At 44.7% G+C, this 27,992-nt stretch overlaps 1 protein-coding gene across 2 annotated transcripts in view; it reads left to right on the forward strand.

Moving 5' to 3' along the window:
• The window catches only part of ACVR2A (activin A receptor type 2A), a 92,252-nt gene that overhangs the window by 45,919 nt on the left and 18,341 nt on the right, over positions 1-27,992 (forward strand). Inside the window, exons 2-5 of one of the 2 annotated variants that reach the window (XM_056535121.1) lie at positions 14,868-15,075; positions 17,802-17,911; positions 19,168-19,322; positions 27,095-27,118. In XM_056535121.1, coding sequence (XP_056391096.1) covers positions 14,868-15,075; positions 17,802-17,911; positions 19,168-19,322; positions 27,095-27,118 — 497 coding nt within the window. The remainder of the gene's footprint in view (positions 1-14,867; positions 15,076-17,801; positions 17,912-19,167; positions 19,323-27,094; positions 27,119-27,992) is intronic. The other variant, XM_056535122.1, reaches the window with a different exon arrangement.

Consider the following 27,992-nt stretch of genomic DNA (forward strand, 5'->3'; position numbering starts at 1 on the left):
TATACACATGGTGTGAGGCTGGAGTGTACTCTGCACTGTATATACACATGGTGTGAGGCTGGAGGGTGTACTCTGCACTGTATATACACATGGTGTGAGGCTGGAGGGTGTACTCTGCACTGTATATACACATGGTGTGAGGCTGGAGGGTGTACCCTGCACTGTATATACACATGGTGTGAGGCTGGAGGGTGTACTCTGCACTGTATATACACATGGTGTGAGGCTGGAGGGTGTACTCTGCACTGTATATACACATGGTGTGAGGCTGGAGGGTGTACTCTGCACTGTATATACACATGGTGTGAGGCTGGAGGGTGTACTCTGCACTGTATATACACATGGTGTGAGGCTGGAGTGTACTCTGCACTGTATATACTCATGGTGTGAGGCTGGAGGGTGTACTCTGCACTGTATATACACATGGTGTGAGGCTGGAGTGTACCCTGCACTGTATATACACATGGTGTGAGGCTGGAGTGTACTCTGCACTGTATATACACATGGTGTGAGGCTGGAGGGTGTACTTTGCACTGTATATACACATGGTGTGAGGCTGGAGGGTGTACCCTGCACTGTATATACACATGGTGTGAGGCTGGAGTGTACTCTGCACTGTATATACACATGGTGTGAGGCTGGAGGGTGTACCCTGCACTGTATATACACATGGTGTGAGGCTGGAGGGTGTACTTTGCACTGTATATACACATGGTGTGAGGCTGGAGTGTACCCTGCACTGTATATACACATGGTGTGAAGCTGGAGGGTGTACTCTGCACTGTATATACACATGGTGTGAGGCTGGAGGGTGTACTCTGCACTGTATATACACATGGTGTGAGGCTGGAGTGTACTCTGCACTGTATATACACATGGTGTGAAGCTGGAGGGTGTACTCTGCACTGTATATACACATGGTGTGAGGCTGGAGGGTGTACCCTGCACTGTATATACACATGGTGTGAGGCTGGAGTGTACTCTGCACTGTATATACACATGGTGTGAGGCTGGAGGGTACCCTGCACTGTATATACACATGGTGTGAGGCTGGATGGTGTACTCTGCACTGTATATACACATGGTGTGAGGCTGGAGGGTACTCTGCACTGTATATACACATGGTGTGAGGCTGGAGGGTGTACTCTGCACTGTATATACATATGGTGTGAGGCTGGAGTGTACCCTGCACTGTATATACACATGGTGTGAGGCTGGAGTGTACTCTGCACTGTATATACACATGGTGTGAGGCTGGAGGGTGTTCTCTGCACTGTATATACACATGGTGTGAGGCTGGAGGGTGTACTCTGCACTGTATATACACATGGTGTGAGGCTGGAGGGTGTACTCTGCACTGTATATACACATGGTGTGAGGCTGGAGTGTACTCTGCACTGTATATACACATGGTGTGAGGCTGGAGGGTGTACTCTGCACTGTATATACACATGGTGTGAGGCTGGAGGGTGTACTCTGCACTGTATATACACATGGTGTGAGGCTGGAGGGTGTACTCTGCACTGTATATACACATGGTGTGAGGCTGGAGTGTACTCTGCACTGTATATACACATGGTGTGAGGCTGGAGTGTACCCTGCACTGTATATACACATGGTGTGAGGCTGGAGTGTACTCTGCACTGTATATACACATGGTGTGAGGCTGGAGGGTGTACCCTGCACTGTATATACACATGGTGTGAGGCTGGAGTGTACTCTGCACTGTATATACACATGGTGTGAGGCTGGAGTGTACCCTGCACTGTATATACACATGGTGTGAGGCTGGAGGGTGTACTCTGCACTGTATATACGCATGGTGTGAGGCTGGAGTGTACTCTGCACTGTATATACACATGGTGTGAGGCTGGAGGGTACTCTGCACTGTATATACACATGGTGTGAGGCTGGAGGGTGTACTCTGCACTGTATATACACATGGTGTGAGGCTGGAGTGTACCCTGCACTGTATATACACATGGTGTGAGGCTGGAGGGTGTACTCTGCACTGTATATACACATGGTGTGAGGCTGGAGTGTACCCTGCACTGTATATACACATGGTGTGAGGCTGGAGGTGTACTCTGCACTGTATATACACATGGTGTGAGGCTGGAGTGTACCCTGCACTGTATATACACATGGTGTGAGGCTGGAGTGTACCCTGCACTGTATATACACATGGTGTGAGGCTGGAGGGTGTACTCTGCACTGTATATACACATGGTGTGAGGCTGGAGTGTGTACTCTGCACTGTATATACACATGGTGTGAGGCTGGAGGGTGTACTCTGCACTGTATATACACATGGTGTGAGGCTGGAGTGTACTCCTGCACTGTATATACACATGGTGTGAGGCTGGAGGGTGTACTCTGCACTGTATATACACATGGTGTGAGGCTGGAGTGTGTACTCTGCACTGTATATACACATGGTGTGAGGCTGGAGGGTGTACTCTGCACTGTATATACACATGGTGTGAGGCTGGAGTGTACTCTGCACTGTATATACACATGGTGTGAGGCTGGAGGGTGTACTCTGCACTGTATATACACATGGTGTGAGGCTGGAGGGTGTACTCTGCACTGTATATACACATGGTGTGAGGCTGGAGGGTACTCTGCACTGTATATACACATGGTGTGAGGCTGGAGGGTGTACTCTGCACTGTATATACACATGGTGTGAGGCTGGAGTGTACTCCTGCACTGTATATACACATGGTGTGAGGCTGGAGGGTGTACTCTGCACTGTATATACACATGGTGTGAGGCTGGAGGGTGTACTCTGCACTGTATATACACATGGTGTGAGGCTGGAGGTGTACTCTGCACTGTATATACACATGGTGTGAGGCTGGAGGTGTACTCTGCACTGTATATACACATGGTGTGAGGCTGGAGGGTGTACTCTGCACTGTATATACACATGGTGTGAGGCTGGAGGGTGTACTCTGCACTGTATATACACATGGTGTGAGGCTGGAGGGTGTACTCTGCACTGTATATACACATGGTGTGAGGCTGGAGTGTACTCTGCACTGTATATACACATGGTGTGAGGCTGGAGGTGTACTCTGCACTGTATATACACATGGTGTGAGGCTGGAGGTGTACTCTGCACTGTATATACACATGGTGTGAGGCTGGAGGGTGTACTCTGCACTGTATATACACATGGTGTGAGGCTGGAGGGTGTACTCTGCACTGTATATACACATGGTGTGAGGCTGGAGGGTGTACTCTGCACTGTATATACACATGGTGTGAGGCTGGAGGTGTACTCTGCACTGTATATACACATGGTGTGAGGCTGGAGGTGTACTCTGCACTGTATATACACATGGTGTGAGGCTGGAGGGTGTACTCTGCACTGTATATACACATGGTGTGAGGCTGGAGGGTACTCTGCACTGTATATACACATGGTGTGAGGCTGGAGGGTGTACTCTGCACTGTATATACACATGGTGTGAGGCTGGAGTGTACTCTGCACTGTATATACACATGGTGTGAGGCTGGAGTGTACTCTGCACTGTATATACACATGGTGTGAGGCTGGAGTGTACTCTGCACTGTATATACACATGGTGTGAGGCTGGAGGTGTACTCTGCACTGTATATACACATGGTGTGAGGCTGGAGGGTGTACTCTGCACTGTATATACACATGGTGTGAGGCTGGAGGTGTACTCTGCACTGTATATACACATGGTGTGAGGCTGGAGTGTACTCTGCACTGTATATACACATGGTGTGAGGCTGGAGTGTACTCTGCACTGTATATACACATGGTGTGAGGCTGGAGTGTACTCTGCACTGTATATACACATGGTGTGAGGCTGGAGGGTGTACTCTGCACTGTATATACACATGGTGTGAGGCTGGAGGGTGTACTCTGCACTGTATATACACATGGTGTGAGGCTGGAGGGTGTACTCTGCACTGTATATACACATGGTGTGAGGCTGGAGGGTGTACTCTGCACTGTATATACACATGGTGTGAGGCTGGAGGGTGTACTCTGCACTGTATATACACATGGTGTGAGGCTGGAGGGTGTACTCTGCACTGTATATACACATGGTGTGAGGCTGGAGGTGTACCCTGCACTGTATATACACATGGTGTGAGGCTGGAGGGTGTACTCTGCACTTGGTGTGAGGCTGGAGTGTACTCTGCACTGTATATACACATGGTGTGAGGCTGGAGGGTACCCTGCACTGTATATACACATGGTGTGAGGCTGGAGGGTGTACTCTGCACTGTATATACACATGGTGTGAGGCTGGAGTGTACTCTGCACTGTATATACACATGGTGTGAGGCTGGAGTGTACTCTGCACTGTATATACACATGGTGTGAGGCTGGAGTGTACTCTGCACTGTATATACACATGGTGTGAGGCTGGAGTGTACTCTGCACTGTATATACACATGGTGTGAGGCTGGAGGGTGTACTCTGCACTGTATATACACATGGTGTGAGGCTGGAGGGTGTACTCTGCACTGTATATACACATGGTGTGAGGCTGGAGGGTGTACTCTGCACTGTATATACACATGGTGTGAGGCTGGAGGGTGTACTCTGCACTGTATATACACATGGTGTGAGGCTGGAGTGTACTCTGCACTGTATATACACATGGTGTGAGGCTGGAGTGTACTCTGCACTGTATATACACATGGTGTGAGGCTGGAGGGTGTACTCTGCACTGTATATACACATGGTGTGAGGCTGGAGTGTACTCTGCACTGTATATACACATGGTGTGAGGCTGGAGTGTACTCTGCACTGTATATACACATGGTGTGAGGCTGGAGTGTACTCTGCACTGTATATACACATGGTGTGAGGCTGGAGGGTGTACTCTGCACTGTATATACACATGGTGTGAGGCTGGAGGGTGTACTCTGCACTGTATATACACATGGTGTGAGGCTGGAGTGTACTCTGCACTGTATATACACATGGTGTGAGGCTGGAGGGTGTACTCTGCACTGTATATACACATGGTGTGAGGCTGGAGGGTGTACTCTGCACTGTATATACACATGGTGTGAGGCTGGAGGGTGTACTCTGCACTGTATATACACATGGTGTGAGGCTGGAGGGTGTACTCTGCACTGTATATACACATGGTGTGAGGCTGGAGGGTATACAGGACTATATTTCTTTTTTTTTCAAGACTAAACTAATCGACTTCTGAGCCATCCGATCCTGTTTTGCTCACCTCATACATGTCATACAGTAGCAGGTGTCACTCTTAAAGGGGTACTCCGGTGAAAAACTTATTTATTTATTTATTTTTTTTTAAATCAACCGGTGCCAGAAAGTTAAACAGATATGTAAATTACTTCTATTAAAAAATCTTAATCCTTCCTTTACTTATTAGCTGCTGAATACTACAGTGGAAATTCTTTTCCGTTTGAAACACAGAGCTCTCTGCTGAATCACGAGTACAGTGCTCTCTGCTGACATCTCTGTCCATTTTTAGGAACTGTCCAGGGGAAAAGGAAATACCCATAGCAAACAAATGCTGTTCTGGACAGTTCATAAAATGGACAGAGATGTCAGCAGAGAGCACTGTACTCGTGATTCAGCAGAGAGCTCTGTGTTTCAAAAAGAAAAGCATTTCCGCTGTAGTATTCAGCAGCTAATAAGTACAGGAAGGATTAAGATTTTTTAATAGAAGTAATTTACAAATCTGTTTAACTTTCTGGCACCAGTTGATTTAAAAAATAAATAAATAAGGTTTTCACCGGAGTACCCCTTTAAGCTGCTGTTCCCACTTGTATAGTATATGCTGGGAGTTGTAGTTTTGCCACAGTTGCAGGGGCCCCCTGGTTGGCAAACACTGGTGTATACTATAAAGGCCTCCAGGTTTTTGATGGCAGCATGGCGCCCGCTGTTTTTTGGTAGCAGTGACATCAGCGAGGTGTAGTGTTTGTGCAGGGCGGCCGCTGCAGTGAGATTACATATCATTTCTGGTAAAGTTCCCAGTACCAAGGCTTGTTCCAGATATTACAATGAATCTGGGAAGCAATGGCTGATGGTTTTATGGTCAGGATTTACGTGGCGTAAGGAATGGAGGAGATGAGTGTTTGCCAATCAGGGTGCCTCCAGCTGTTGCAAAACTACAACTCCTTGCACAGCCATCTGGGACCCCTACAAATGTGGTGACGATGGTTCTCTATTCTCCGCATAGAACGGGCATCTTGTATACAGTCACTTTTACTAATTGCTTCTCTTCTGTCCCATTCATTTATTTTGTCCAATGTTCCCAACTTGTGGGTTTCCATTGTTTTCTAACCCCTTAATGACGCAGGCCGTAAATGTACGTCCTGGTGCGGTGGTACTTAACGCACCAGGACGTACATTTACGCCCTATACATGACCGCGAGCATCGGAGCGATGCTTGGGTCATGCGTGGCAGGTCCCAGCTGCTGATAGCAGCCAAGGACCCGCCGGTAATAGTGGAGATGTCTGCCATTAACCCCTCAAATGCCGTGATCAATACTGATCACGGCATCTGCAGCGCTGCGGTCCCTAAAATGGATGGTCGGATCGCCCGGAGTGCTGCCGCAGAGATCAGTCATCAAGAACGGCAGACGGAGGTCCCCTCACCTGCCTCCGCTGCCTTCCACATGTCTTCTGCTTTGGTCTGAGATCGAGCAGACCAGAGCAGAAGATCACTGATAATACTGATCAGTGCTGTGTCCTATACATAGCACTGAACAGTATTAGCAATCGAATGATTGCTATAAATAGTCCCCTACGGGGACTATTAACCCCTTAAGGACGCAGCCCTTTTTCACCTTAAGGACTGAGCCCTTTTTCGCAATTATGACCACCATCCCTTTACGAATTAATAACGCGAAAACACTTTTACCGAATATTCTGATTCTGAGAGAGTTTTTTCGTGACATATTCTACTTTATTCTGGTGGTAAATTTTCGGCGTTACTTGCATCCTTTTTTGGTGAAAAATCCCAAAATTTCATGAAAATTTTGCATTTTTCTAACTTTGAAGCTCTCTACTTGTAAGGAAAATGAATATTCCCAATAAATTTTATTTTTCTTCACAAACACAATATGTCCACTTTATGTTGGCATCATAAAATGGACATATTTTTGCTTTTTTTTTTAAAATTAGAGGGCTTCAAAGTAGAGCAGCAATTTTCAAAAATGTCATGAAAATTGCTAAATCTGAAGGGACAGATGTTACAGAACTACAACTCCCAGCATGCCTGGGCAGTCGAGGCATGCTGAGAGTTGTAGTTTGGCAACATCTGGAGGGCTACTGTTTGGGCACGACTGTAACAGTGGTCTCCAAACTGTGACCCTCCAGATGTTGCAAAACTACAACTCCCAGCATGCCCAGACAGCCTTCGGCTGTCTGGGCATGCTGGGAGTTGCAGTTTGGCCCCCCTAGTGGTTGCCACAGTAAAGATCGTTTACTGTCGATTCCCTACCTGAGCAAAGATCCAGCAGGCTCCAGCGAAGATTCCGGGTCCCCAGGCATCTTCTCCTGCAGGTACGGCCTCCATCTTCTTCCCAGAGACCCTCGACATTCAGGGGCGGGCAGAACGGGGGGTTGCCATGGCAACCCCCTGTCCTGCGCTGACATTGGTCAGAACTCTGTTCTGACTAATGGCAGGGGATAGGAGGAGATCGCAGCTTTGCGACCTCACTCCTTTCCTTTAGGCTGATCGGGGCTGTTGCTGACAGCTCCGATCAGCCCTATTTTCCGGGTGATCGGGTCACCAGAGACCCGATCAGCCCGGAATTGGAGAAAATCGCATGTCTGAATTGACATGCGATTTTCTCCGATCGCCGACATGGAGGGGGTCTCAGGACCCCCCTGGGCGATCTTCCAGGGTGCCTGCTGAATGATTTCAGCAGGCATCCGGCTCCGGTCCCCAACCGGCTAACGGTGGGGACCGGATTTCCCACGGGCGTATGGATACGCCCTCGGTCCTTAAGGACTTGGAATGCAGGTGTAAAAATGAAAGTAAAAAAAAAGTGAAAAATCCCCTCCCCCAATAAAAATGTAAATTGTCAGTTTTTCCCCATTTTACCCCGGAGAAGTGTAAAAAAATAAATAAATAAATAAATACATTTTTGTAAACATATTTGGTATCCCTGCGTGCGTAAATATCCAATCTATTAAAATATAATGTTAATCATCCGGTATAGTGAACGGTGTGAACATAAATTTAAGTCCAAAATTGCTGCTTTTTTATTTTTTTACATTTTATTCCAAATAAAATTGATAAATGTATCAAAAGTTTTATATATGCAAATGTGGTATTAAGAAAACATTACAGATCACGGCACGAAAAAATAGCCCTGATACCGCCGCTTATACGGAAAAATAAAAACGTTATAGGTCTTCAAATTAGAGGGATTTTAAACGTACTAATTTGGTTAAAAAGTTTGCGTTTTTTTTTAAGCTGTATAATAATAAAGTATATCATAATCATGGGTATCATTTTAATTGTATTGACCCACAGAATAAAGAAAACATGTTATTTAGTGTACAGCGTGAAAACGAAACCTTCCAAAATTAGCAAAATTGCGATTTTCTTATCAATTTCACCACACAAATAGTATTTTTTTTTTTTGGGTTGCGCCATACATTTTATGGTAAAATGAGTGTCAATGCAAAGTACAACTTTTTGCGCAAAAAACATGCCCTCATACTAGTCTGTGGAGGAAAATGTAAGAGTTATAATTTTTAGAAGGCGAGGAGGAAAAAACGAAAAAGTAGAGTCCTTAAGGGGTTAAAGGGGTACTCCACTGGAAATTTTTAATTTTTTGATTTTTTTAATCAACTGGTGCCAGAAAGTTAAACAGATTTGTAAATGACTTCTATTAAAAAAAAAAAAAAATCTTAATCCTTCCAGCACGTATCAGCTGCTGTATACTATAGAGGAAGTTCTTATCTTTTTGAATTTACTTTCTCCCTGACCACAGTGCTCTCTGCTGACACCTCTGTCCATGTCAGGAACTGTCCAGAGCAGGAGAGGTTTTCTATGGGGATTTGCTCCTGCTCTGGACAGTTCCTGACATGGACAGAGGTGTCAGCAGAGAGCACTGTGGTCAGACAAAAGACATTCAAACAGAAAAGAACTTCCTGTACAGCATACAGCAGCTTATAAGTACTGGAAGGATTAAAGGGGTTATCTCGGGAACCGCCCAGATTAGAAGCAAATCCCCATAGCAAACCTCTTCTAACCTGGGCGTTTCCCGAGACAGGTGTCATCAGAGAGCACTTAGACAGAAAAGAACAACCCTAACTTCAGAAGCTCATAAGTACTGAAAGGATTAAGTTTTTTTAATAGAAGTAATTTACAAATCTGTTTAACTTTCTGGAGCCAGTTGATTTAAAAATTGTTTTCCGGTGGAGTACCCCTTTAACTACAAAGCCCATCAGCTGTCAGGGCATGATGGGAGTTGTAGTTTCGCCACAGCTGGAGGCACCCTGGTTGGGAAACACTGCTGTAGGTAGTGATCGTGCACTTGGCTCATGTAACCTCTTGTTCACAGTTTGCACATGTCTTATGTTGTCATCTGACCAGAGATGAGCAAATACTTGGGATGATGTGGGTATTGTACGATGTTGTTGAGCGGAGGCTGCAGCACCGGAGGCACGCCGGTCTTGGCATGTTCCTCCATGCTCCGGGCTCTAGCAGTCTCCTCTGTAGTTAGAACATCCTCTTGGCTTCGGCCCCTTCACCGTGACCCCGGGTGAACTCGGCTGTGTGCTATATCTATAGTAAGTGATTGATGAAGCCCCTTGCAGTCCCCGTCCTAGGACTTTGTTCCGCTGCCAGTGCGCCCGTCCTTATATATTTATAACTGAGGCTGCGGAGGAGAATTCCCTCAGTGTGCAGAGGATGAAGGAGCTTGATTAAAGTGTAATATACGATCCTGCGCCCGGCCCCCTTACCGCTGTGCTGCGATTATTGAGCTCCGCCAGGCATCCCTTCATGTCTCCTCATCTGCTGATATTACAGGATGGCTTCACACACCAGAAATGTTTTCTCCTCCATTATAGTGAGGTGGGGGAGGGAGACGCCGCCATCTTCAATCAGCCTAGATCTATCCTGCTATATACTGCATAGAACAGTGATTCCCAACCAGGGTGCCTCCAGCTGTGGTAAGACTACAACTCCCAGCATGTCCGGACAGCCGAAGTCTAAAGCATAGATCACGAAGTCCGTGCGCAGAATTTATCAAGAGCCGTTCGCCTTTTGATAAATTTGGCGCACAATAGACCGGACTAACGCTCTGTAGTTTGGTCTATATTGATGCGGGACATAGACAAATCTCCCCCATTGCATGTTTGAGCACATTAGTGGAACACCAGCATATGACCAACCTTTGCCTGGTCATCGAAACTATTCCGGACAGCCTCCTCTGACCCCTTTCATAGTTTCCATCCACAGGATCCTCTTTCGCCTGATATTTTCCTCAGTTGCACCATTTTCATATACGCTTCACGCTGCCGCACAAGAGACCCCCGCAGGGTTGTTAGTGAAATCCTGGCCCCGGCTGGTTTGTCACCCATGACAGGGCCTTGTTCTAAGTCACTCAGGTCACTGAATTTTCCCAATATAATGTGGTTTCTCACTGATCCTCAACTGATCACTGGATTATATGCTGCACTCCAGGGTTTTGGGGTCTAATGTCCATGCAGGAGAGATCCACTCTTGGAAGATAAGAGGTCTCTAATAAAGTGATCATAGAGTCTATAATAAAATTACAGCTGCCACTAGGGGTGTGAATCGACAAGAATTTGGCGATACGATACGTATCGCGATACACGTAGGACGATACGATATCTCGATATGTCCCGATTCTGTTTACGGGACGATATATCGTGATATATGCCGATTCGGTCTCAAAAACAATGTCTTTTACACTTATATTAAAACTTTGTAAAAAAATAAATAAAATTATTAGACTTTTAGGAGGAATCATTAGATTCCTCAGACAGATGATTAGAGTTCGATTGAACTCCATTGATCTGTGATCCATTCATTGAGCCTAGTCAAGCCAGGCTCTATGAATGACGGAGCCACGGGACAGCAGGAAGTAGAGGTAAGCCCTCCGGCTACCTCCACAGTGGATCGCCCGCGTTCGTGCTGGGGAGGGGGTCGGGGTGATCCACCCCACTAGCCCACCAGGGAGCATTCACAGATCCCTTTAGACGCCGCTCTCAGCTTTGACAGCGGCGATCTAAAGGGTTAATAGCCAGCTGCGGCGATCACTGCATGCTGGCTATAAGCGGCGGCCCCCGGCTACTGAAATCAGCCGGGGGCTGCAGAGTATGGAGCGGGCAGGAGTCGGGAGCCCAATCCATACAGACTGCTGAGTGCCGCATGCTGGCTATTAGCGGCGGTGATGCATCAGCGGCCCCCGGCTACTGAAATCAGCCGGGGGCTGCAGAGTACGGAGCGAGCACGAGTCCATAAACCCAGAGCGCCGCTGCGCTTGTCAGGTCCGGTCCTGCTTGCACGATCCGGAAAAATTCACCTGCCCGCCGCCCGGAACAGCATGTCCTGGGCGTCAGGAGATACAAATTCCACATCCCTAAAAGGATCGATTCAAAAATACTTTTAATCAATTCAGTATCGCCAAATGAAAAATTTCGATAATCGCGCGAATCGATTTTTTCTTTTCTTACATCCCTAGCTGCCACTATGAGACACTGCCCATCATGCTCCATATTAGATCTGTATTCAAGAAGCCTCTTGCTCCCCCTAGTGGTGACTACAGACAGGCAGATTTGAATGATGTTGCTGTTTGGATGGAAAAGTAGAGTTAGAGCTCTGTGGCAGCCAAATGGAGATATCCTATAATATAATGGCAATTTGGAGCTAAAAATGTTTAGGGTTGACAGACACTTTGAGGACAGTCCTTACTTTGTCAGTGTGACCTCTTGCCTTTTTGTTATGTGACCTTTCCTAACCCTGCATAGCTGGTCTTTAACCTCTCTAGATCCCGGCTCATCTTATCCCCAGGAATGACTGGAATGTGTAACTGTTGTTCCCCTAACTTGTGACTCACCGGCTGTTGCCGAACTACAACTCCCATCATGCACTTACAGTTGTTTTGCTACAGCCACAGTTTGTGGATCATTGCCATAAGGGCTACTTGGAGGTTGATGTAGTCCTTTTGGATAGATTGATGTTGGTCATGCCGAGGTTTCCCAACCAGCGTTGCAAAACTACAACTCCCAGCATGCCCGGACAGCCAACGGCTGTCCGGGCATGCTGGGGGTTGTAGTTTTGCAGCAGCTGGAGGCACCCTGATCTATTGTATATGGGGGGGGGGGGTGTCCCAACTCTTCTGACCCCTGATATCAGTGGGTCGGGCCTTTTAGATTTCACCATGCCTATTTCTTTGTATACATAAAAGATGAGCCACTGCCAGAAATGTCTGGCAGCAACTTATTTTCCGCTCTGCATTGAGAACACATGCAGCCGAGTGTTTATGGGGGAGATGGGGAAGAATAGCTATAGAAGGCGTGTGGGCAGCTTTAGATACTGGCAGTACATTGTATTTCTGCCCCCACTATATGTATTATAGATATGTATCTCAGATACTATGTTCCATGTTTACACCTAGTGTAGATGCTGTGGATTTCACACGGAGAAATCTGCTGCTTGTCATTATTGGGTTTTCATCACTTTATTCTTTTATCATTGGGCACATTATCAAATCCACAATGAAACCCTCTGCAAATACGCAACGTGTGAACAAACCCGAACGCCTGTAGGGAAGTCGGTGTCCACCCAGTAAGTAGACCTGTAGCTTCATATAGACAAACGCTAACCATCCTCGTTCCCGCACCTTTGCCGGCATCGCCGTGCCTCCGGGTTATGTGGCTGCTGATCGGATGAACGGGCGCGTGACGTCTCGCCACCAGAAGCAACGCAAAGCAGAACCCTGGGCAACGTGATACCAGCAGAGACACTGGAACGAGGAAGGTAAGTGTGGGTGTAAACGTTACCCCTACAATGATTTACCAGTCTGAGTACGGCTGGGTTCACACTACGTTTTTCAACTACGGTTCCCGCATACGTTTTCTATCAAAAACCGTATGGGGGAAAAAAACGGATGGAACAGTATGGGAAAAAGTAAACCGTATGCGTTTTTAAACATGAGGACAGGGTTTTTAAAAGTGCATACTGTTCAGTCAGTTTTTATAGAAAAAAAAACCATACGTTTTTGAAAATTTTGTCCATTTTTAATGGGAGGGGTCTTGGGTGGGGACTTCAGGATTTAAATGCGCATGTGCAAAGTAAAAACGTATACATTTTTCCAGTATGGAATCGTATACATGTGCGTTTCCCATTGACGTCCATGTTAAAAAAAAAAACTTATGCGGTTGCAGTACGGTTTTTAAACTGGAGACAAAATCGTGGTCAACCACGGTTTTGACTCCGGTTTAAAAACCGTACTGCAACCGCATACGTTTTTTTTATTTTTTTAAACATTTTCAAAAACGTATGGTTTTTTTTTTCTATAAAAACTGACGGAACTGTATGCACTTTTAAAAACAGTATACTGTTTAAAAACGCATACGGTTTACTTTTTCCCATACTGTTCCATCCGTTTTTTTCCCCATACGGTTTTTGATAGAAAACGTATGCGGGAACCGTAGTTGAAAAACGTAGTGTGAACCCAGCCTTAGGCTGGGTTCACACTACGTTTTGTCCCATACGGGAGCGCATACGGGAGGGGGGAGCTAAAAGCTCGCGCTCCCGTATGTGACCGTATGCGCTCCGGTATGTCATTCATTTCAATGAGCCGACCGGAGTGAAACGTTCGGTCCGGTCGGCTCATTTTTGCGCCGTATGCGCTTTTACAACCGGACCTAAAACCGTGGTTGACCACAGTTTTAGGTCCGGTTGTAAAAGCGCATACGGCGCAAAAATGAGCCGACCGGACCGAACGTTTCACTCCGGCCGGCTCATTGAAATGAATGACATACCGGAGCGCATACGGTCACATACGGGAGCGCGAGCTTTTAGCTCCCCCCTGCCGTATGCGCTCCCGTATGGGACAAAACGTAGTGTGAACCCAGCCTTACTTGGGTTATTTCCTTCTCTTAAAATTATATTATGAAGAAGCCGGTCACTTTTGCACGGAAAAGTTGGAAGGAGATGTAGCGCTACGCAATTCCTCAGGATGGGTGAGGGTCCCAGAAATTGGACCCCCCCCCCACTGGTTATAAAGTGAAGGTAACCTTATCTGATAGGGAATACCCTTTAACAGTCAGCACTCAGCCTCCATTGATCTCTATGGGAGAGCACTGTACTTGTGTATCTCCGGCTCTCTCAGATGACTTGAGGGCGCGTGCCGACCCCGCACCGTGCGTGAGGAGAGCCGGAGGGCTGTGCAGAAAATCCTTTGAATAGGGGATACATTGTCCTTCACTGCAGTACCTCTTAAATGAAAGAATTGATCCCTTGTCCCTGATCCGCTATCTAATAGGGATACTTATAACTTATAACAAGATGTTCATACTTGGTGGGTGAGGTTATTTTTTAGGTATGTGGGTCAGTAGTGATGGATCATTTTGGGGATCATCATCCTCATCATTGTAAGCTTGACAGATGTAAATTGTGGGTAATGTGAGGGATAGCAGCAATCCCAACCACTTCATCATTGTTTGACCGTAATAGGCCAACATAGGATAATCCGCCTTGTAAAACCGGTTCGCTATTTGCATTAAATGGTCATAAAATATAATGGGTAGAGAGAATCCCGTATGTTGTTGTTTTAACCCTTTGTATGCCTTGAACCTTCTCAGGCTGATGTCCTTTTTCCATTTCTATTGTTTACAGGAGCCATACTGGGGCGATCGGAGACCCAGGAATGTATCTTCTATAACGCCAGCTGGGAGAAGGACAAGACGAATCATAGCGGCATCGAGCGCTGTCTGGGAGACCATGACAAGAGGAGGCATTGTTTCGCCACGTGGAAGAATAACTCTGGCTCTATAGAAATTCTGAAGCAAGGCTGCTGGCTGGATGATATCAATTGTTATGACAGGTAAGAAAACCGTGCAGTGCTCCTAGTGCATGGTTCTATATCCAGGTGACATTATGCGGTATATTCAAAGATCTTAGTGTCAGGGGTAATTTCACTCTAAGGCCACGTTCCCAGGGACGGATCTGCAGCATATTTTACGCTGTGTATCCGCTGACGATGGACCCCTACATTGGGCCTCCATCTGTGCCTGCTCATAGGGGCAATCCGATGAGCAGACACACTGATGTGAGTCGCTGCGCGCATGTGCAATATACTCGCAGACGTCACTGTTGCTCTCGGCCTAGCTCAGGAAGCAGGGGGAGCGACCGCGGTGTTTGAGAGTATACTGCACATTAGCGTGGCAACTCACACATTGCAGCGTGTTTGCTCGTAGCTGCGGATTGCCACTATGAGCAGGCACAGATGGAGGCACAGCGTAGGGGTCCATCATTGGCAGATCCGCAGTGTAAAATATGCTGCAGATCCGTTCGTGTGAGCGCGGCCTTAGGGGTTGTCCAAAATAATTTAATGTGTCCCTGTCCTCATAAAAACTCTTGACATGTCCATAGTTCTTGCCCTGAGGGGTCAGATGCCCATCGATCAGTAGAACAAATACTGAATGAACCATGCTGCTGCACACTTCTCTCCTGCCCCTTGCCCCATATGAACAGGACGATCCCATAGACTTACATTATGAGTCTGTCCTGGTCGTTGGACAGAGCCGGAGGGGACGTGCTAAGTGCACACTTCTCTCAGCTCCTAATGCTGAACGGGTCGGGTCTATGACGTATCAAAAGATTTCTATAACGACATGTACGCTTTAAAACAATAAGGCTGCTTCTTCTGGAAATGTCACCTTATTTGTCAGTAGGTTGTGTCTGGTACTCCAGCTCATCTCCATTGGAGTAAATGGGGGTATGCTGCTATACCTGACTTTTTGGACACATGTGCACGTGCAGCCATGTTTTTCTTTTTCTTCCCCCTTTTAAGCTTAAAGGGGTACTCCGCCCCTAGACATCTTATCCCCTATCCACAGAATAGGGGATAAGATGTCTGATTGTGGGGGTCCCACCGCTGGGAACCCCCCGATCTCTCCTGCAGGACCCAGTGTCATCTGCTGCACAGAGCGAACATCGCTCCGTGCCTGATGACGGGCGATACAGGGGCTGTCACGACCACTCCCATAGACTTGTATTAAGGGGGTGGGGCTGTGATGTCACGATACCCCAGTCCCTGAATCGCCCGTCATCAGGCACGGAGCGATGTTCGCTCTGTGCAGCAGATGACACTGGGTACTGCAGGAGAGATCGGGGGTTTCCCAGCGGTGGGACCCCCATGATCAGACATCTTATCCCCTATCCTGTGGATAGTGGATAAGATGTCTAGAGGCTGAGTACCCCTTTAAGTTTGAAAGGGGGAAGAAAAAGAAAAACATGGCTGCACGTGCACATGTGTCCAAAAAGCCAGGTATAGAAGCATACCCCCATTTACTCCAATGGAGATGAGCTGGAGTACCAGACACAACCTACTGACCGATAAGGTGACCTTTCCAGAAGAAGCAGCCTTATTCTTTTGAAGTGTACATGTCCTTATAGAAATCTTTTGATACGTCATAGACCCGACCCATTAAGCATTAGGAGCTGAGAGAAGTGTGCACTTATCCTTTGGATAAGGGATAAGATGTCTAGCGGCGGAGTACCCCTATACGGTCTATTCACACGTACAGTATTCTGTGCAGATTTGATACGCAGGATTTTGAGTCATTCATTGAAATCTGCAGCAGAAAATCCTGCGCATCAAATCTACGCAGAATACTGTACGTGTGAATAGGCCCTTAAAGAAGTTTTCAAACAATCGAAAGTTATAACCTAGTGTTAGGATGTGCCACAACTTACTGTGTTGTGAAAATCTGACTCTTGGGATCCCCATTGATCCCACTAATACAACCTTTTATGTGCATTGCTCTATTGTGCTTTAAGGGTGCGTTCACACGCTCTTTGTTTTTGCGGGTTTTCCGCTGCGTATTTGAAAGGGTGCGGGCTCTTCTCGGCTATCCGCAGCAGATTTTCCACGGAGTCAGTAGGGACTGCGGCGGATTTTCCGCAGCGTAAATTCCGCCATGGAAAATCTGCTATGGACAGCCAAGAAGAGCCTGTCCCTTTCAAATAACCCGCAAAAACAAAGAGCGTGTGAACACACCCTAAAGCAGCAACCTACAGCCTCTGGCTGTCCGGGCATGCTGGGAGTTAAAGTTTGGCAACAGCTGGAGGCACCCTGGTTGGGAAACACTGTCCTACACAGTGGCAATGTGTAAGAGGAAGCTGAAGGTACCACTACGTTATATAGTCTTAGTAAATCACACATCTTGGTATAAAGAAATATGTTAGGATAATAACAGTAGATGGGGGAGGTAGTGTGCACTCAGATTGTATTGAGTAAGTACTGACTACCAGTTAATTGTAAATAGAAATCTAAGTGCAAGGTCTGAAGTGGCAGAGCATGACCCTGTGACCTTTTTTTCGGATCCTATTGTCACGCTCTGCCTTCTCAGGCCCTGCACTTTGTCCAAAATGTTCTTTTTAGAAGAGGAGATCCACTATAGATCAGTCTTACTGCTGCTGCTGATAATGTCTATAGTGGGTGCTGCACCATAGTATCTGTTGAAGGCTCTTGGGAAAGCTGTAGGTTTTGGAGGGTGTCCTTTTGGAAATGACTGCTAATGCTTTGGTTTGTTTTTTCTTTCCCAGGGCTGACTGTATAGAAAGAAAGGAGAACCCGGATGTGTTTTTCTGTTGTTGTGAAGGTAGCATCTGTAATGAACGCTTTTTCCACTCGCCGGAGATGGAAGTCACTCACCGTAAGTTTATCATTTTGTATGAAACGCTTGCACAGTGGGGGACACAATAAAAAGGGAGATATATATATGTAGATGAGAGAGAATTATATATTTCTCTCTCTCTCTCTCTTTCTCTCTCTCTCTCTATCTATATCTATATCTATATATTTATATATTTATTTATTTATTTATTATATTTATGAGATGAACCTCATCAGGATCATGCCCAGGTGTTGTAGGGAGGTCATACGGGCACGTGGAGGCCACACACACTACTGAGCCTCATTTGTTTTAAGGACATTACATAAAGTTGGATCAGCCTGTAGTGCGGTTTTCCACTGTGATTTTGAGTGTGACTCCATGACTCGATCGATCGATCTCTGGCTGTCAATAAATGAAAGCTTTGGTTACATCTAGAGCAGTGTTTCTCAGCCGCGGTCCTCAAGTCCCCCCAACAGGTCATGTTTTCAGGATTTCCTTCGCCTTTCACAGGGGATATATCTGTGGTGACGCCGGATTCACTGACCATAATTATATCACCTGTAAAAGACAAAGGAAATCCTGAAAACATGACCTGTTGGGGGGACTTGAGGACCGCGCTTGAGAAACACTGCACTAGAGGCTGAAAATCCATCTTGATCATGTGCACATGCGAATCGTGCATCAGTTTGCGCAGGGTATGCACAGGATGGGTTTTTGGGTAAATGTTACAGCAATATTACTGACATCAAGCAGAAAGATCTTGTAATGTAAGACGTATTAGCATAGTGTCACATTGCTTGGATTTCACTGGAAAGCCCCTCCATTCATGTGGTCAATGCTCTTCCCACCGTAGATGTGTATTGTCAGGAATGTTTGATAGATGCCCCCCTATCTCCAGAAACTGGTCCCTGGCATTTGTTAGTGGTCGTATACTGTTATATTTTTGCTCGGTCTCTCCTCCCTTCTCTTTGAATTTCTTGTGAAACAAAACGCGGACTGTGATGTCTTTATATCAAAACTTATAGATGTCATATAATGCGACGCTTAGAATAAAACCCTTTGTTCCTGCATATAGTAGGTTCCCACTGCTCTGCACAGCAGGGGTCACATACTTTTGCATTGTCATACATTTCCTCAGCCAGCGTATGTCCTTTGTGTCTGGCTCGCTATATAAACTGATACTGGGAATTATTTAGTAGAGGGGGATGGGAGACCCTCATATCGCCCTGTGTATGAAATGTTCATGAATTTTCTTTATCCCCTGCTGATTTCTTCATATTTTTATTTTTTTACAGCCACCCTAAATCCATTGCCGCCCAAACCGCCGCTGTTCAATACTTTGCTTTATTCTCTGGTGCCTATCATGGGATTCGCTGTCATCGTTCTCATCTCCTTCTGGATGTATCGTCATCACAAACTTGCTTACCCTCCAGTGCTGGTCCCTACACAGGTATGTCCCTGGTTACGTTACCATGCGTCTTAGAGGAGCCATCATTGTACAATAGCATACAGTTTATTATGAATGCTCGGTAGGGTTTTGGGTAAGGGATGTCCTCTCCCTTTTGGAGACGGCTCCCCTGATGGTAAGGCCATTGCTGGAGGGGAAAAGTAATATTACTTGGCACCCATTCAAGTCAAAATTACGCCAAGTCTTGCAATGTTACCAGCTGGAATATCCTTTATTGGGTTAGAGGCACTTCGGTGGAAAAAACATTTTTTGAAATCAACTGGTGCCAAAAAGTTAAACAGATTTGTAAATTACTTTAATTAAAAAATCTTAATCCTTCCAGTATTTATCAGCTGCTGTATGCTACATAGGAAGTTATTTTCTTTTTGAATTTCTTTTCTGTCTGACCACAGTGCTCTCTACTGACACCTCTGTCCATGTCAGGAACTGTCCAGAGTAGCATTTGTTCGCTATGGGGATTTTCTACTGCTCTGGACAGTTCCTGACATGGACAGAGGTGTCAGCAGAGAGCACTATGGTCAGACAGAAAAGAACTTCCTCTGGAGCATACAGCAGCTGATAAGTACTGGAAGGTAGGGCTGGACAGTATACCGGTTCATACCGAAATTTTTGTGCTGCACGTTATGAATTTTAACCCATACCGCAATTTACCGGTTTGGCACCCCCCACAAATTATCAGCCCAGGGATGCGCTGTCCCCATCGGGGTAAATACTCACGGAGGAAATACCGTTATATACCGTGGAACTGCCAAAAGTTACAAAAATACTGTGATACACAGATTTGGTCATACCGCCCAGCCCTACTGGAAGGATTAAGATTATTTAGTAGAAGTAATTTACAGATCTGTTTAACTTAATGGCACCAGATGATTTAAAAAAAATTCCATCGGAGTACCCCGTTTAATGGGATAATTGTACTGGGTCTGAGTAGCGTTGTGCTGTGTGATGTGTTCTTGTACCAGTGTTTCCCAGCAAGGGTGCCTCCAGCTGTTGCAAAACCACAACTCCCAACATGCCCGGACAGCCGTTGGCTGTTATAGTTTTGCAACAGCTGGAGGCACCTTGCTTGGGAAACACTGGCTCAGCAGCGGTCTCTTGATAGTCAGGGCTTGTAGCAGTGAAGATATCTGCTCAGCGAGACAGTCTGTATCAATAGCACCAGCGTCATCTGTCAATAAGAGACTCTGGAACTGCTGAGTAGGCTAAACCGAAAACCCCAAACCCCTGTAATCTGACAAAGGGGACGTGCAAGGCAAAACCGAAGTACATTAAGGTAATTGTAGCAGAATATCTGTCTGACTGCGGAGCTCAGCTGAATTAACACGCAAAACCAATTTGCATCGGAAAAAGAATGGTGCTGGTGAGGTCACTGTGTACATACATTACTTATCCTGTATTATACTCCTGGACTGCACTCACTATTCTGCTGGTGAGGTCACTGTGTACATACATTACATTGCTTATCCTATACTGATCCTGAGTTATATCCTGTATTATACTCCAGGACTGCACTCACTATTCTGCTGGTAAGGTCACTGTGTACATACATTACATTGCTTATCCTATACTGATCCTGAGTTATATCCTGTATTATACTCCAGGACTGCACTCACTATTCTGCTGGTGAGGTCACTGTGTACATACATTACTTATTCTATACTGATCCTGAGTTATATCCTGTATTATACTCCAGAGCTGTACTCACTATTCTGCTGGTGAGGTCACTGTGTACATACATTACATTACTTATCCTCTACTGATCCTGAGTTATATCCTGTATTACACCCCAGAGCTGTACTCACTATTCTGCTGGTGTGGTCACTGTGTATATACATTACATTACTTATTATTGTACTGATCCTGAGTTATATCCTGTATTATACTCCAGAGCTGTACTCACTATTCTGCTGGTAGTCAGAGTGCAGCTCTGAAGTATACTACAGAAGGTAACTCAGGATCAGTACAGAATAAGTAATGTAATGTATGTACACAGTGACCTCACCAGCAGAATAGTGAGTACAGCTCTGGAATATAATACAGGATATAACTCCGGATCAGTACAGGATAAGTAATGTATGTACACAGTGACCTCTCCAGCAGAAAAGTGAGTACAGCTCTGGGGTATAATACAGGATATAACTCAGGATCAGTACAGGATAAGTAATGTAATGTATATACACAGTGACCTCACCAGCAGAATAGTGAGTGCAGCTCTGAAGTAAAATACAGGATACAACTCAGGATCAGTACAGGATAAGTAATGTAATGTATGTACACAGTGACCTCACCAGCAGAATAGGGAGTACAGCTCTGGAATATAATACAGGAAATAACTCAGGATCAGTACAGGATAAGTAATATAATGTATGTACACAGTGACCTCACCAGCAGAATAGGGAGTACAGCTCTGGAATATAATACAGGAAATAACTCAGGATCAGTACAGGATAAGTAATGTAATGTATATACACAGTGACCTCACCAGCAGAATAGTGAGTACAGCTCTGGAGTATAATACAGGATATAACTCAGGATCAGTACAGGATAAGCACTGTAATGTATGTACACAGTGACCTCACCAGCAGAATAGTGAGTACAGCTCTGGAATATAATACAGGATATAACTCAGGATCAGTACAGGATAAGTAATGTAATGTATGTACACAGTGACCCCACCAGCAGAATAGTGAGTACAGCTCTGGAATATAATACAGGATATAACTCAGGATCAGTACAGGATAAGTAATGTAATGTATGTACACAGTGACCCCACCAGCAGAATAGTGAGTACAGCTCTGGAGTATAATACAGGATATAACTCAGGATCAGTACAGGATAAGTAATGTAATGTATGTACACAGTGACCTCACCAGCAGAATAGTGAGTACAGCTCTGGAGTATAATACAGGATATAACTCAGGATCAGTACAGGATAAGCAATGTATGTACACAGTGACCTCACCAGCAGAATAGTGAGTACAGCTCTGGAGTATAATACAGGATATAACTCAGGATCAGTACAGGATAAGTAATGTATGTACACAGTGACCTCACCAGCAGAATAGTGAGTACAGCTCTGAAGTATAATACAGGATTCAACTCAGGATCAGTACAGGATAAGTAATGTAATGTATGTACACAGTGACCCCACCAGCACAATAGTGAGTACAGCTCTGGAATATAATACAGGAAATAACTCAGGATCAGTACAGGATAAGTAATGTAATGTATATACACAGTGACCTCACCAGCAGAATAGTGAGTACAGCTCTGGAGTATAATACAGGATATAACTCAGGATCAGTACAGGATAAGCACTGTAATGTATGTACACAGTGACCTCACCAGCAGAATAGTGAGTACAGCTCTGGAATATAATACAGGATATAACTCAGGATCAGTACAGGATAAGTAATGTAATGTATGTACACAGTGACCCCACCAGCAGAATAGTGAGTACAGCTCTGGAGTATAATACAGGATATAACTCAGGATCAGTACAGGATAAGTAATGTAATGTATGTACACAGTGACCTCACCAGCAGAATAGTGAGTACAGCTCTGGAGTATAATACAGGATATAACTCAGGATCAGTACAGGATAAGTAATGTAATGTATGTACACAGTGACCTCACCAGCAGAATAGTGAGTACAGCTCTGGAGTATAATACAGGATATAACTAAGGATCAGTACAGGATAAGTAATGTTTGTATACAGTGACCTCACCAGCAGAATAGTGAGTACAGCTCTGGAGTATAATACAGGATATAACTCAGGATCAGTACAGGATAAGTAATGTAATGTATGTACACAGTGACCTCACCAGCAGAATAGGGAGTACAGCTCTGGAGTATAATACAGGATATAACTCAGGATCAGTACAGGATAAGTAATATAATGTATGTACACAGTGACCTCACCAGCAGAATAGTGAGTACAGCTCTGAAGTATAATACAGGATACAACTCAGGATCAGTACAGGATAAGTAATGTAATGTATATACACAGTGACCTCACCAGCAGAATAGTGAGTACAGCTCTGGAGTATAATACAGGATATAACTCAGGATCAGTACAGGATAAGCACTGTAATGTATGTACACAGTGACCTCACCAGCAGAATAGTGAGTACAGCTCTGGAATATAATACAGGATATAACTCAGGATCAGTACAGGATAAGTAATGTAATGTATGTACACAGTGACCCCACCAGCAGAATAGTGAGTACAGCTCTGGAGTATAATACAGGATATAACTCAGGATCAGTACAGGATAAGTAATGTAATGTATGTACACAGTGACCTCACCAGCAGAATAGTGAGTACAGCTCTGGAGTATAATACAGGATATAACTCAGGATCAGTACAGGATAAGTAATGTATGTACACAGTGACCTCACCAGCAGAATAGTGAGTACAGCTCTGGAGTATAATACAGGATATAACTCAGGATCAGTACAGGATAAGTAATGTAATGTATGTACACAGAGACCTCACCAGCAGAATAGTGAGTACAGCTCTGGGGTATAATACAGGATATAACTCAGGATCAGTACAGGATAAGTAATGTAATGTATGTACACAGTGACCTCACCAGCAGAATAGTGAGTACAGCTCTGGAGTATAATACAGGATATAACTCAGGATCAGTACAGGATAAGTAATGTATGTACACAGTGACCTCACCAGCAGAATAGTGAGTACAGCTCTGGAGTATAATACAGGATATAACTCAGGATCAGTACAGGATAAGTAATGTAATGTATGTACACAGTGACCTCACCAGCAGAATAGGGAGTACAGCTCTGGAGTATAATACAGGATATAACTCAGGATCAGTACAGGATAAGTAATATAATGTATGTACACAGTGACCTCACCAGCAGAATAGTGAGTACAGCTCTGAAGTATAATACAGGATACAACTCAGGATCAGTACAGGATAAGTAATGTAATGTATGTACACAGTGACCCCACCAGCAGAATAGTGAGTACAGCTCTGGAATATAATACAGGAAATAACTCAGGATCAGTACAGGATAAGTAATGTAATGTATATACACAGTGACCTCACCAGCAGAATAGTGAGTACAGCTCTGGAGTATAATACAGGATATAACTCAGGATCAGTACAGAATAAGCACTGTAATGTATGTACACAGTGACCTCACCAAGAGAATAGTGAGTACAGCTCTGGAATATAATACAGGATATAACTCAGGATCAGTACAGGATAAGTAATGTAATGTATGTACACAGTGACCCCACCAGCAGAATAGTGAGTACAGCTCTGGAGTATAATACAGGATATAACTCAGGATCAGTACAGGATAAGTAATGTAATGTATGTACACAGTGACCTCACCAGCAGAATAGTGAGTACAGCTCTGGAGTATAATACAGGATATAACTCAGGATCAGTACAGGATAAGTAATGTATGTACACAGTGACCTCACCAGCAGAATAGTGAGTACAGCTCTGGAGTATAATACAGGATATAACTCGGGATCAGTACAGGATAAGTAATGTAATGTATGTACACAGAGACCTCACCAGCAGAATAGTGAGTACAGCTCTGGGGTATAATACAGGATATAACTCAGGATCAGTACAGGATAAGTAATGTAATGTATATACACAGTGACCTCACCAGCAGAATAGTGAGTACAGCTCTGGAGTATAATACAGGATATAACTCAGGATCAGTACAGGATAAGTAATGTTCCTCCAGGTTCCTGTTTTGCTGGTTTTGTAAATCCTGCTGTTTTTCATGGTGATGGGAATCAGTATTGTAGTGTTCAGTCCTATTTACTACAAAGGACCGGCTGATGGCTTTTGAGGTTTTAGCCCAGATTTTGCCCACAACAACCAATCACAGCTCAGCTTCCATATCTTAACAAGCTCTGGTAAAAATGAAGCTGAGATGTAATGGCTTATTACGGGCAAAACCAGACCGTTTTGGTTTCAGTCAGATTGATAAATCTGGTGTCCGAGTTCTTTTGGATGGTGTTGGGTTTTAGTGGGATGTCATCTTGTCTCTTGTGACCGGACATTACTCTTAGTTTGTGGGGTAGACTTTGGCGGCGTCAGAAGTAGGTGACCCCTTCTGTAACCAGCTACACAACTATACATATATGTGCTGGAATCATCTATATCAGCGGTCTCAAACTATGGCCCTCCAGATGTTGCAAAACTACAACACCCAGCATGCCCGGACAGCCAACGGCTGTCCGGGCATGCTGGGAGTTGTAGTTTTGCAACATCTGGAGGGCCACAGTTTGAGACCACTGATCTATATGATCTTCCAAATGGTAGAACAGACCCTATACATGATGCAATGATCAGTATGGGGCTTGGTGGGAAGGATTTTCTTTAAAAAAAAAAAAAAAAAAAAAAAGGGAAGGCTTTTATTCCTATTGCTAAGCGACCTTGTTGGGGATCTGAGGGTGCGGTCTCCCTGACCGCAGGTATGGTCGTAGCCATGGTCCCTGGCTGGATGTACAATCCTCCTCCTGCTTAAAGTGCATAATGAATCTTCTATGACAACAGTGACCCCTAGTGTTTAAAAATGTGCAACTACACCCTTGTACGTTACTTTCCGAACTTGTGTTACTATGAATATTCCTAAAAATAATAATTGGGCCGAACTTTTTTTTATTTTTTTTCGTTTAAAGGGGTACTCCACTGGAAAAGATTTTTCTTTAAATCAACTGGTGTCAGAAAGTTAAACAAATTTGTAAATTACTTCCATTTAAAAATCTTAATCCTTCCAGTACTTATCAGCTGCTCTGTGCACCACAGGAAGTTCCTTTCTTTTTGAATTTCCTTTCTGTCTGACCACAGTGCTCTCTGCTGACACCTCTCAATTTTAGGAACTGTCCGGAGCAGAAGTAAATCCCCATAGCAAACCTATCCTGCTCTCGCCAGTTCTTTATACAGACAGACAGGTGTCAGCAGAGAGCACTGTGGTCAGACAGAAAGGAAATTCAAAAAGAAAGGAACTTCCTGTGGTGCATATGGCAGCTGATAAGTACTGGAAGTACTGGTATTAAGCTATTTGTAAATTACTTATATAAAAAAAAGATCTTAATACTTCCAGTACTTATCAGCTGCTCTATGCACCACAGGAAGTTCCTTTCTTTTTGAATTTCCTTTCTGTCTGAACACAGTGCTCTCTGCTGACACCTCTGTCTGTATAAGGAACTGTCCAGAGCAGGAGAGGTTTGCTATGGGGATTTGCTTCTGCTCCGGACAGTTCCTGAAATTGAGAGAGGTGTCGGCAGAGAGCACTGTGGTCAGACAGGGAGGAAATTCAAAAAGAAAAGAACTTCCTGTGGAGCATAGAGCAGCTGATAAGTACAGGAAGTATTAAGATTTTTTTTTTATAGAAGTAATTTACAAATAGGTTTAACTTTCTGGCACCAGATGATTTACATTTTTTTTTTCCAGTGGAGTACCCCTTTAAAGTGCATAATGAAGTTTCTATGACAACAGTGACCCCTAGTGTGTAAAAATGTGCAACTACACCCATGTACGTTACTTTCTGATTTGTGTGTTACTGTGAATTTTCCTAAAGAGAATCATTGGGCCGAACTTGTTTAGTTTAAGGGTCCCCCTCCCCCCCCCCCCCCCCTTTCTGTGCATTTGGGAGGAAACCGGCAGCACATGCAGTTTTAGGAATGTAAAATGACCGTAAGTGTTACTGAGGTGCAGATAGTAATTCCTTTTGCATATGTGTTTTTCTTCACAAGCACGCCTTTCACATAATGATAGAGGTAAGAGACCCGTTCCACAGAATGGTAACATCCAGTGCTAATGCATGATACAAATTATTTTTTACAATTTTTTTTTTTTAAGCATTTTTATTTTTTAATGCTGTAACATGAAGATGCATCAAGCCTGCGAGCCCACAGGACAGGACACCTGGAGAGATCTATAGACTTTAGCACAGGATTGCCTAACCCTGTCTAACCTATTGCTTTGCTCACTGTTACCAGGGATGTATTATTGGAATGACACACGGTCACTTATATCGTTAGGAGTGTGTAGGGCTGGTTACAATGCTCCACCATTGAATACCATTTTTATTTGATCTAGAAATACTAAATTTGGTGCAGACGATTGCTTTCTTTTTCTGATGCAGGGCTCCGAGTCACCTGTAGAAACATATTTAGGAAGCAGATACTACTAAGAGAAGATAGGGCGCTTAAAGGGGTACTCCACCCATTAGACATCATATCCCCCTATCCAAAGAATAGGAGATAACATGCCTGATGGCGGGTGGTCCTGGCTGTTTCTGGGCCAACACCCTGACGTTAAAGGGGTACTCCACTGGAAAGGAGGAGAGCATATTTAAAAGAAGAAAAACTGCCACAAGAGGACATTGTTTTAAGTAAGAGTGGGGAAAAGGTTTCTGCAGTAATATCAGGAAGTATTACTTTACTGAGAGAGTAGTGGATGCATGGAATAGCCTTCTTGCAGAAGTGGTATCTGCAAATACAGTGAAGGAGTTTAAACATGCATGGGATAAGCATAAGGCTATCCTTCATATAAGATAGGGAGAGGCATAAGGCTATCCTTCATATAAGATAGGCATAAGGCTATCCTTCATATAAGATAGGTATAAGGCTATCCTTCATATAAGATAGG

The sequence above is a fragment of the Hyla sarda genome, chromosome 8, assembly GCF_029499605.1.
Source record: "Hyla sarda isolate aHylSar1 chromosome 8, aHylSar1.hap1, whole genome shotgun sequence".
Classification (NCBI taxonomy): domain Eukaryota; kingdom Metazoa; phylum Chordata; class Amphibia; order Anura; family Hylidae; genus Hyla; species Hyla sarda.